The sequence below is a fragment of the Dasypus novemcinctus genome, chromosome 3, assembly GCF_030445035.2.
Source record: "Dasypus novemcinctus isolate mDasNov1 chromosome 3, mDasNov1.1.hap2, whole genome shotgun sequence".
In the NCBI taxonomy this organism is placed as follows: Eukaryota; Metazoa; Chordata; class Mammalia; order Cingulata; family Dasypodidae; genus Dasypus; species Dasypus novemcinctus.
In genome coordinates, this window is record NC_080675.1 from 6690025 (window position 1) to 6702656 (window position 12632).

General features: G+C 44.1%; 1 protein-coding gene across 7 annotated transcripts in view; it reads right to left on the minus strand.

The window, feature by feature from the left end:
• EML1 (EMAP like 1) overlaps nt 1–12632 on the minus strand; it is a 205085-nt gene that overhangs the window by 74745 nt on the left and 117708 nt on the right. For all 7 annotated transcript variants that reach the window (XM_058291734.2, XM_012522702.3, XM_058291727.2 and 4 more), the window contains exon 2: nt 11661–11843. In XM_058291734.2, coding sequence (XP_058147717.1) covers nt 11661–11843 — 183 coding nt within the window. The remainder of the gene's footprint in view (nt 1–11660; nt 11844–12632) is intronic.

Sequence of the window (12632 nt, forward strand, 5' to 3'; positions counted from 1 at the left end):
GCACAAGGACAATCACTGCAGCACTACCTATAAAACAAAAGACTGAAATAAGCCAAAGTCCATCAAGAGGGAGCACTGCGGCGCTCCCGGAAGAGCTCTGTGCACACAGGGGCAGTCCCGCAGGACCTGCTGTGAAGTGAAACGAGCAAGGCAGAGAACACGGTGCTGCACATGCTACCTTCTACCCAGAGAGGGAAGGCTAATGACATGCGTTTAGATATATAGAGACATTTGCTTAGGTTCTTAAAAATTGAAAAATAAAAACCATGAAAATAGCTATTTAGAAGAGAAGGGGTGGAAGGTAGCTGATTTTCTTGTATTGACTTTGGAATCATGTAAATGTCATCCAAAGTTATGTAACGAAATTAAATCAAAATGTAAAAAGGGCAAGACCTGAAAACTGATAATAGAATAAAACAAGCAAGCCTTACTGCATCATGCTGATGTCCTAACCACACAGAGAATAATGTCAAGTGATTTAAAAATATAATAATTTGATTGGTTATCCCTAATGGGATATAGGTGAAGGACAAAAAGAACTGCAAAGATACCTCAAATATTTTCAATAATCACTTTGCTGACAATAATATTGGAATTGTTATTTTGAAACTATTGTACATATAATAGGATAGAATCAATCAATTATTACATTACTCATGTAATTTAGAATAAAAATTTTAGGATAAGGGGAGTGGATGAAGCTCAAGTGGTTGAGTGCCTGCTTCCCATGTACGTGGTCCTGGATTCTATCCCTGGTACCTCTTAAAAGAACAAAAACAAACTGAAAACAAACTGAAAAAATTAACTCTCATTGGGGAGCAGATGTAGTGCAGTAGTTGAGCACCTGCTTCTCATGTACGAGGTCCTGGTTTCAATCCCCAGTACCTCCTAAAAAAAGAAAAAGAAAAAAGATTTCAGTATAAGATAAATAGATGGACTATGAAATCAAAGAAGTTAAATAAAAATCCTATAATTTTAAATTTGCACTGGAAATGATGGTATGAACTTACGATTTTTCTCTTTCACAAAAATAGATTTCCTGGGAAGCGGACTTGGCCCAGTGGTTAGGGCGTCCGTCTACCACATGGGAGGTCCGCGGTTCAAACCCCAGGCCTCCTTGACCCGTGTGGAGCTGGCCCATGCGCAGTGCTGATGTGCGCAAGGAGTACCCTGCCACGCAGGGGTGTCCCCCATGTAGGGGAGCCCCACGCGCAAAGAGTGCGCCCTGTAAGGAGAGCCGCCCTGCACAAAAAAAGTGCAGCCTGCCCAGGAATGGCGCCACACACACGGAGAGCTGACACAGCAAGATGACGCAACAAAAAGAGACACAGATTCCCGTGCCGCTGACAACAACAGAAGCGGACAAAGAAGACACAGCAAATAGACACAGAGAATAGACAACCAGGGCAGGGTGGCGGGGAAGGGGAGAGAAATTAATAAAATAAACAAATATTTAAAAAAAAAAAGATTTCCTAGCCTTGTCCACTGAAAATGCCTAGAAGCACTAACCAACCCCAAACAGTGCATTCCACTGGTGCTAGATTCTGGTCTCCAAATTCTGTTTTCCAAAACAAGGAACTAGAACACCTAAGAGAAATGGCTGATTCTGGGTCTGGCAGGAAATGTAAACTGTGTCCTAGAGCACTTTTTCACACAAAAAAACAAGAAAGCTCATTGGGGACACATCAAAAGGGTACAGTGGCCACCGGAGGAGGCACTCCCGGGCGCGCTGGGGTAATTGAGCCTTAAAAAGAGCAAAGACTTCACTACCTCAAATATGCCAAAACCCATGTGCCCATAATGATACTAAAAAAAATCCAGCCTCATTGGTGGCCTTTGGCAGTCACCAACTTAGCATGCGGAAAATTGGTTAATAAAGGGAATAAAGCACAGTCCCGATGCTGCTGCAGGAGCTGTACAAGGAAAACCACACAGGCAATGAGGGGAAGTTCTTTTTGCAGAAAATTTCAGCCAACAAATAAAGAAGAAATAATAAAACCGAAACAGCATCATTTGGCACCCTCGAGTGACATAAGAGCTAGACAATGAGCCTCGACAGCTGCTAACACCAGCAGGTGAAAAGCAGAGCACTTTACCACGGATGGACCAACGGGGTGACCGCACTCATATAGACGGAGAGCACCCAGCATTTCGTGACTGATGCCACAGAAAGCACATGGCATGTCTATGGAGTGTTCTTTTTAAAAGACCTATCTAATTCCACTGAAACTCTCAGCTTACAGGAAATAGAAAAGAAAAGTTCAACAAGACCATATGCACTCAGCCAAATCCAGAATACGGGAAACGCTACAGGATAAACGATCCAGTTTCTTCAAAAATGAGTGGCAAGAAAAAGAGGGAGGGGAAATGGTTTTAATAATAATAATAATAAAGACGAGACATTTCAGCATATCACTTGTTAGCTTTGTCTTTACACTGTTCATTAGGAGAGCAGGGCAAAAGGCAGATGAGGCTGTACTTCTGCTTTCATGGCTAAACCTTAAACTGTCCAGGGACAGTCAGTCCTTTAAAGGGACTTGGGGCGGCAGACTTGGCCCAGTGGTTAGGGCGTCCGCCTACCACATGGGAGGTCCGCGGTTCAAACCCCGGGCCTCCATGACCCGTGTGGAGCTGGCCATGTGCAGTGCTGATGTGCGCAAGGAGTGCCGTGCCACACAGGGGTGTCCCCTGCGTAGGGGAGCCCCACGCGCCAGCAGTGCGCCCCGTAAGGAGAGCTGTCCAGGGCAAAAGAAAGCATGGCCTGCCTAAGAGTGGCACTGCCCACACAGAGAGTTGACACAGCAAGATGATGCAACAAAAAGAAACACAGATTCCCACAAAAAAAAACACAGATTTCCGTGCCACTGACAACAACAGAAGCACACAAAGAAGATGCTTCAAATAGACACAGAGAACAGAAAACCAGGGTGGGGGTGGGGGGAGGGGCAAGGGGAGAGAAATAAATAAATAAATCTTTAAAAAAAAAAGAAAGAAAAAGACATTATTGGGCCAAGTCCGCTTCCTAATAATGTCTTTTTCAATTTCAATTCAAGCTCACGGACCCTGGGTTAAGAACCCCTGCTCTACAGTAACTCTCCATACCAAATTCAGTAGTTGCTGACTTGCTGCTGGAAAGAATGAAGCAAGCAGGTGAGTGAGCGACTGTGAGGTATAGGCAGCACGTCCCTTATTCTGCAGAGTTCTCTCTCAAAACAGCGTCAGAGCAGCCGGTTAGGACAGTGCCTCCAGGCAGCCCCGCCAGCGGCTCTCTGGCTTTCTCTTGGTGGATGCCTTTTGATGCAGGAGGTGTGCGTGGGCAAGTTTAAGTCAAGGAGCGATTAGATGCTCCATAAAGAAACAAAGGAGCCTAAACAGACTAATGATTTCATTTGGGAACCAAAAAACTTAAAAAAGTAATCACTGAATTTTCAATCATGTATTTAACCTAAAAAGTATGCATCTTTGGCAACAAAGTCTTGTTGCAGGCTGTGTTCCTAAGGTCAGAACTCAGATCATTCCGGAATGCAGACCCTGAGGTAGAAGCTGCATTTACTGGAACTGTGCCCAAATCTGAAGACCTACAGTAGACTTAAAATTCTAACTCGTTTTATCATTTGAAAATGATTTGGGGAAGTGGACTTGGCCCAATGGTTAGGGCATCCATCTACCACATGGGAGGTCCGCGGTTCAAACCCCAGGCTTCCTTGACCCGTGTGGAGCTGGCCCATGCGCGGTGCTGATGCGCGCAAGGAGTGCCGTGCCACGCAGGGGTATTCCCCGCACAGGGGAGCCCCACGCGCAAGGAGTGCGCCCCGTAAGGAGAGCCACCCAGCACAAAAGAAAGTGCAGCCTGCCCAGGAATGGCGCTGCACACACGGAGAGCTGACACAACAAGATGAAGCAACAAAAAGAAACACAGATTCCCATGCCGCTGACAACAACAGAAGTGGACAAAGAAGACAACGCAGCAAATAGACACAGAGAACAGACAACGGGGGTGGGGGGGTGGAGGGTGGAGAGAAATAAATAAATAAATAAATCTTTTAAAAAAAAGATTCTGAGGAGCAGGTGTAACTCAGTGGTTGAGTGCATGCCTCACAAGTATGAGATTCTGGGTTCAATCCCTGGTACCTCCTTTTGAAATTAACAAAAAAGCATATGAGTAAGTTTTAAAATATTGTTCGACAGGTAGGTAAGTGAGGCTGTCCATTATATAATGTTTATTATTTGACTTCTCAGGTATGGGTTTAGTAGTGCAAGAATCTGGTAACTTTAAAAATTCAATATAATAGAAATATACATGGGGAAAAAAGCATTAATTTACTGACTGCAAAAAGTCATTCATTAACAACCCAAATGTCCATCAGCTGAATGAGTGGATAAACAAAATATTGTATATCCATACAACACAACATTATTCGGCAATAAAAAAAGGAATGCATTATTGATACCTGCTACAACATGGATGAACCCTGAAGACATTATGCTAAGAGGGAAAGGAAGACAGTGACAAAAGACCACATCTTGCAATTTAAATGAAATGTTCAAGACAGGCAAACCCACAGAGACAGAAAGCAGATTAGGGGTTCCCAGGTCTGGAGCGGGTGCAATGGGGACGGGCACTAATGGAGGTGGGGGTCTTTTGGGGAGATGAAAATGCTCTAAAATTAGATACTGGTGATAGTTTCACAATCTGTGAATATACTAAAACCCAACAGATCATACATTTTAAAAGGGTGAATTTTGTAGTATGTGAATTATATCTCAATAAAAGTATTCTTTAAAAAGACATTTATTACACAATTGGGAAAATCTGAACACCAACTTGATATTAGATGCTATTAAGGAATTATTATTAATTTTTAAGTGTGATGATGGTATTGTGGATTTTTAAAAAAATTTTTTTAAATTTCTCTCCCCTTCCCCACCCCCAGTTGTCTGTTCGCTGTGTCTATTTGCTGCATGTTCTTCTTTGTCCATTTCTTTTGTTGTCAGTGGCACAGGAATCTGTTTCTTTTTGTTGCGTCATCTTGTTGTGTCAGCTCTCTGTGTGTGTGGCGCCATTCCTGGGCAGGCTGTACTTTCTTCTGCGCTGGGTGGCTCTCCTTATGGGGCGCACTCCTTGCGTGTGGGGCTCCCCTACACTGGGACACCCCTGCATGGCACGGCACTCCTTGCATGCATCAGCACTGCGCACGGGCCAGCTCCACACGGGTCAAGGAGGCCCGGAGTTTGAACTGCGGACCTCCATGTGGTAGACGGACGCCCTAACCACTGGGCCAAATCCGCTTCCCAGTATTGTGGATTTTTAAAGAGAGAGTCCTTCTATCTTTGAAAGACATAGTGACATATAGATGAAATGATACAATGTCTTAGATTTGCTTTGAAAAGAATCCAATTTGGGATGAGTTGGAAGTGGGGGAAGGGGAGTAATAAATAAAACAAAACTGACCACATGTTGATAATTAATTAAACTGGGTAAAAGGTACTTTTCTTTCTCCTTTAATGTACATTTGATAATTCCAAAATTACAGTTTAAAAACAATCTTGCTTAGTCTCTGAAAAATTGACTGCATCTACTTAAACTTTTGCTATCAATCACTAGAGAAAGCCTATATAAACTGGGAAGAGCCATTAGTGAGAAAAACCAAAGAAATGATGGCATGTTCTGTCTTAAAAAAAAGCGAAAAGTTATTTTCTCTTATCCACCAACTTGTAAGGACAAAGGAGAATACATACAGACGAGAGAGAGAAAAAACATTTGCTTCCTGCTTTTAGTTAACCAAAACAAAGAACTAAGTTACTCATTAATTTCTCTCATAGCACAGAGGTTAACATTTTTAACTTGTTAATTGCACCTCCCTAATAAAATTTGTGAATATATCTTATTATGCATAACATAATATTTCACACAATGCTGTGCTGAAGTCAATCTACTGTATATGACATACTTTGCAAATAAAATCAAGCCTTAAAAAAGAAGCTCTCATTTCAAGTCATCAATTAGTCATTTCCTAAATATTGGATTTGATTTGAATGATGTGAATTTAAATAACATTGAGGGGAAGCGGATTTGGCTCAACTGATAGAGCGTCTGCCTACCATATGGGAGGTCTAGGATTCAAACCCAGGGTCTCTTGACCCATGTCATGAGCTGGCCCACGGGCAGTGTTGATGTGTGCAAGGAGTGCCCTGCCATGCAGGGGTGCCACGGCGTAGGGGAGCCCCACGCGCAAGGAGTGCGCCCTGTAAGGAGAGCCACCTCGCACAAAAAAAGTGCTGCCTGCCCAGGGGTGGCGCCGCACACAGGGAGAGCTGATGCAACAACAAAGAGACACAGATTCCCGGTGCCGCTGACAAGAAAGCAAGCGGACACAGAAGAACACACAACAAAGGGACACAGAGAACAGACAACAAGGGGGTGGGTAGAGGAGAGAAATAAAAAAATAAACAACATAGTGAAGAGGCGTGTGCAGGGAAGCACCTGAGTGGCTGAAAGATCGCAGGCTCAGAAGCAGCCAGGTCTTGGCGTCCCGCCCTGGGGCGAAACATTCAGCTTGTTAGAGGCTGTTTTCTCACCTGTGAAAGGGGCCTGCTAATGCCTCCCCCACAGAATGGCTGAGTGAGGAAATGCACTAATGCACCCCAGCAGCTACTGCGCAGGCTCGCACGCGGCCATCAACGCCTGGCAGCTGCGGGCAGTACTGGGGGGTCAGCGTCGAGTGCTCCCACAGCAGAAGCCGCTTACAGGGGGTCTGCGGTGTGTCCCGGCGAGGCCGCAGAGGCTCACTGCTGAGGCTGGAGGGTCCTTGTGAGGCAGGACTGCTTTGCTTTTTGGCTATATTTAATCATTTTCTGGTCTATCAACTGATGGAACCACTAATACAGCCAATTAAAAATTATTTTAAAAAGGTAAGCTGCCAACTTATAGCCTGAACAAATAAGCAAAACCTACGATAAGAATATGAATCGCTCAGGTTAATGCATAACAAAGCATACAATCCCAGATGTGTGGAACAGTGACTACATTTTAATCTACATTTTACACACAAAATCCTGAACACTCACCCAGCACTGAACTGGAAATGAGCTGTGCATGCATGCAATGGCTTTATTACTAATTTACCTCCAAACCATCTTTCCTTGTCTTCCTGAGAACCCGCGTAAGCCCATTTCAGCTGTGGTGTTTTGTCAAACAGCCTTATTATGGATCTCAAGGTTAAAAGTCAGACACAGTGGTAAGAAAGAAGCGAGCTTTAAAAAACAACTGTCTTCTCCTTAGTACCATGGAATATTTAGACACCAACTAAAAGTATTGAAAAGAATAAGAACCACTCATAATCCCTCCACTCAGAGGGAAAAAAACCACAGATAACTTTTAGTACACTTTCCAATATTTTCTCCATAAAGTTTGTATATTTTGCTAAAATGATACAATCTATCCAGTTTTATACTCTGCTTTTGATCCTTACTGTAATACAGCAGTATTTTCCCTGTTGTTACCTATAATTTATTTTTTTAAAAATTTTTTTTAAGATTTATTTTTTAATTTCTTTCTCTTCCCTTCTCCACCTCAGCCTTTGTCTGCTCTCTGTGTCCATTCACTGTGTGTTCTTCTGTATCCGCTTGCATTCCTGTCAGTGGCACTGGGAATCTGTGTCTCCTTTTTTTTTTCATTTTAAAAATTAATTTATTTATTTCTCTCCCCTTCCCCGCCCACCCCAGTTATCTGTTCTCTGCGTCTATTTGGGCGTTGTCTTCTTTGTCCGATTCTGTTGTTGTCAGCGGCATGGGAATCTGTGTTTCTTTTTGCTGCATCATCTTGTTGTGTCAGCTCTCCATGTGTGCGGTGCCATTCCTGGGCAGGATGCACTTTCTTTCGCATTGGGCGGCTCTCCTTATGGGGCGCACTCCTTGCGTGTGGGGCTCCCCTACGCAGGAGACATCCCTGCGTGGCACGGCACTCCTTGTGCGCATCAGCACTGTGCATGGGCCAGCTGCATACATGTCAAGGAGGCCCGGGGTTTGAACCGCGGACCTCCCATGTGGTAGACGGACGCCCTAACCACTGGGCCAAGTCCACCACCCTGTGTCTTTTTGTTTTGTCATCTTGCTCTGTCAGCTCTCTGTGTGTGTGGAGCCACTCCTGGGCAGGCTGCACTTTTTTCACACGGGGCGGCTCTCCTTACGGGGCACACTCTTTGCACGTGGGGCTCCCTTAAGTGGGGGACACCCTTGCGTGGCACGGCACTCCTTGCGTGCATCAGCACTGCGCATGGGCCAGCTCATCACATGGGTCAGGAGGCCCGGGGTTTGAACCCTGGACCTCCCATATGGTAGGGAGACGCTCTATCAGTTGAGCCACATCTGCTTCCCTATACAAAGAATTTTTAAATTACACAGCATTTAATCAGATGGAGACACCAGAATTTTCTAGCTGTGTCCCTGTTTCTTGCCATTTCGCTATAGTTTTCTATCCATTGTTCTCTGTTATGCCTAATGGTGCAGTGAACTCCTTACTCCTACTAAAGTTTTTCCTATATTTCCATTCATGGTCTCAACATATGAGGGTGCCTATTTATGGCACACTGTTACCAGAATTGAGCTCACACAAACCCCAATGCTGAAAACACTTCAATATTAGCAAGAATTTTAATAATATATGCCTCTGAAAATTCCATTTGATTCTTGTTTCTCTACTATGTGGTAATCCAAACTTGGCAAAATTAAAATATTCCCAATGTTAATATCCAAAATAAACCCAACACATACAAAAAGGCTAACTCTTCAATGAAGACGTATGACAGGGCAACCCAATTCTTTGTACTCAAAAATGCCACAGGCGAGGTCAAGGAGAAGAGCAAAGCTTGGGGAGCTGTCGCGGCGTCTGAGCCAATCCTGGGAGCCGGACACCGGCACTGGATTAAGGAGAGGCTGATAGTTAATCCGAGGCCAGTCCTCCTTGACTGCGTCTGAGATGTGGCGCCCACACGCAGACGACATGCCCCCAGGCCTGGCCTCCTATGGGACTGGCCACACTCTCTCCCCTGTTCTCAGGGAGCCCTAAGCTTAAGTCCCGTAATGACTTCTCATCATGGGACGTCAGCTCTCAATATTAGATAACAAATATGAAGTCTGTTAAAACTTAGATGTTGTGATGATTTTCTTCAAATAGGTGAAGACATGGAATGAGAATTAGGATCTTTAGTCGCACAGGCGATCCTGGAGCTAATGAGGGAAAACCACAGTCTAATGAAGGGGGCTGTACCTCCGAAACAGGCACTTGCTTGGCACTGAGACCCACAGGGCACCCCTGTGCCCCTTGGCAGACAGCCAGCCTTGTACCTGGTCAAGCACAAAGACGTACACCTAAGCTCAAAGCACAACGACCCACGCTTCTGACAGCTGACCTTGGGGAAAATATTTAAAAATTAGGGTGTCGAGTGTCCACTCTCCTCGGAGTCTGTATCGGGACAGCAAACCAAAATATGGCCGAGCGATGACAATACTGCGGCCACAGAGCTCATCCACGGGGGAAGGAGAAGCCGCGCCCGGAGCTTCTGCCCAAATCACACTCCTCGCCGCCTCCCCTTCTGCTTCCCCACCTTCTAACTCACTGCACTGCTGGACTGAGGGGAAAGCACCGCCTGCTGCCTCCGGGGCGTTCTCGTGTTCTTGGCACATGCTACTTCTTGGGGTGACATTCTGGCTATCACAGTTTGATTTCTTTTCACTTATGAGAAGATTATAAAGAAATATCAGATAACTATGAAAAAACTCACTTGGAAGAAGTCTTATAAAAATCACACTTCACTCTTAACGAAGGAAGTACCACTCCTGGGCAAGCCCTTGTATTTTTTTTTTTCCTAAAGATAAAAATTTTTAAGAGCATTTTGAAGTTTTATCTCAAGCATCCACTTCAAATTTATCCTTTAGAATACAGTAGTCATCAGATTTATTTTTGGAAAACTGAGTAGATCTAGAACACCTAAAAAAAAAACCCAACTGGTTTTTACTTACAATAACCTAAACGCTTTGTGACCCAGAATGAGAAAAACGATCATTTAAAAGGACTGTTCAAAATGTAGGCATCTGCCTGGCATGTAAATCGCACATGGAGTTGGCAATAACGATGCTGAAGGACAAAGAAATGGATTTCTACTCCAAGATGTGTAAAATCGTAGCCAAGCACTTGAGCCAAAAATTAACATATGCAAAGTAAGACAGAACCCTTGCCCAACCCCAAGGAAAATATGCTAACTAGGAAATAATTTGTTAAATACAAATAGAGGTATTTTTTAAAGGGGCATTTATATACCCTTTAAGTTTGATCTTAAAATGTTTTAACCAAAGGAAATTTACAGTCAAGATGAATTCTGTTTCCTAGATATAGCAGCAAGGAAAAAGTGGTTTTGGTAAAACACTAGCAGTGTATAACAGCTGAAAATCGACATTAAAGAGCTAACTAACAAGATAGAAACTTTTAAGAGACATTTTTTATTTCTAAAAATTTAGGAAGAGGAACACTAGAAAGTTACTTAATACACAACTACTGCTTTTTTATGCCTTCTTCCAAGGAGTCAAAGGGAAAGTGGTGATTTAAATTTGTCAAAAAATCTAAGTATAGGGAAGTGGACTTGGCCCAATGGATAGGGCATCTGCCTACCACATGGGAGGTCCGCGGTTCACACCCCGGGCCTCCTTGACCCATGTGGATCTGGCCCATGCACAGCGCTGATGTGTGCAAGGAGTGCTGTGCCACACAGGGGTGTCCCCCACGTAGGGGAGCCCCACGCACAAAGAGTACGCCCCGTAAGGAGAGCTGCCCAACGTGAAAGAAAGCGCAGCCTGCCCAGGAATGGCGCCACACACACGGAGAGCTGACACAACAAGATAACGCAACAAAAAGAAACACAGATTCCTGGTGCCACTGATAAGGATAGAAGCGGTCACAGAAGAACACACAGCGAATGGACACAGCAGACAACTGGTGGGGGGGGAGGGAGGGGAGAGAAATAAATAAATAAATCTTAAAAAAAAAATCTAAGTATAGACCGCTGTACCAAGTGGCATCCTTGAGGAAAAGGAGATCCAAAAGAAACAGAAGGCTCTGCCCTGGAGGAGCTCAGCACTGAGAGGGGGAAAATGCTAGGATAAGTTTCAGGGTTCTGAGCTCCTCAAGGGAAGGGCCAGCCACCTTTGTGCCCCCATACTTGGTTCAGTGTCTCACATATAAATAATTAAATATTTGCTGGGCTGATCCGAACTGATAGTATAAGTTGAGTACAAAGCAAATGATGAGAGAGATCCAAAATGTTTCTAGATGGAACATCCTCTAGAAGGAGCCCAAAGGATCATGCCCATGCCAGAGAATTTCGAGACAACTGTCCTCAATGGTCCATTTTGGATGGTTCCTTCCTTGACAAAACAAGCATTTACTGATCACCTACACAGGTATACCACTGGGCTATACAATTCACCAACACAATCCATCACCATCAAGAAAAAATATTGTCAAACCAAGTGTGATTTTGATAAAGCAAAGTCATTTCTGTGCTATTGTAAGTTTTGGTCCTCTGTCAGCATTAACAGTATGCCTGCTAGAGCAAGATTTCATGAAGCCAATCTCACCACTGCTCCTGTACACCTGAAATGCCCACCTTTGGTAGGTCCTTTCCTGTTAAGCATGGCCTGCTGTTCCTCAGTAATGTTCAGCCGCCGAACCACGTCGGCCAGAGCAGATTTGAGCAGTTGGATGTCATCCTCTTGCATCTGGACTCGCTGCTCTAGTGAAGCGATGCGGTCCGTTACCTCCATGCTACTTGCAGCAGAAGCGCTGTCATCTAAACCAAAGGAAATGATCAAGTGAGTTTTAAAGGCTCCCCACAGAAATCAGATCAGTAAACATATATTAGCACATTTCTTTAACGTCATAAAATGTAAAAACAAAGACAACTGCTCTGGTGAAGGAATCACGTGAAAACTTTTACTGCCTAGAACTGTGCATCTTCATTCTGCTATAGTCTTTTTAGTCTCTGTGTTTGTGTTTCTTATATGTTAAATTGTGCTTTTAATTGCCACCGTATTTTTTTAGAAGCAGAGCAATGCATCTTTTTACCAATATCCAAGAATCTCAGGTATAGACGGGATATTAGAATACATCACTTCAACCCACACATTGCACAAATCCATTCTGCACGGCACCCAGCTTTTGCTCCAATGGTGCTGACAGGTGGCTCACAGACTCACAAGGCCACACTTTCCTTCAGTCAAGACTTGTCATGACTGGCTACATTAACAAAGCAATTTGAGTGGTACAAATCTGTTCGGTAGCATACCCTTACAGTTAAGGTGACTGCATTTTCTGGTACAGAATTAGTCATTTCCAATTCCTTACCAAGGTCTATGAGGCCCCCCCCATGACCTGACTCTTTCTTGCCTCTCCAACCTCATTTTTTTTTCTTCTTTATTTTCTTTTAAATGTTACATTAAAAAAATATGAGGTCCCCATATACCCCCACCCCATCCTTCCCACCCCTCCCACATCAACAACCTCTTCCATCATCGCGGCACATCCACTGCACCTGGCGAATACATTCTGGAGCACCGCTGCACACATGGACAGTGGTCCA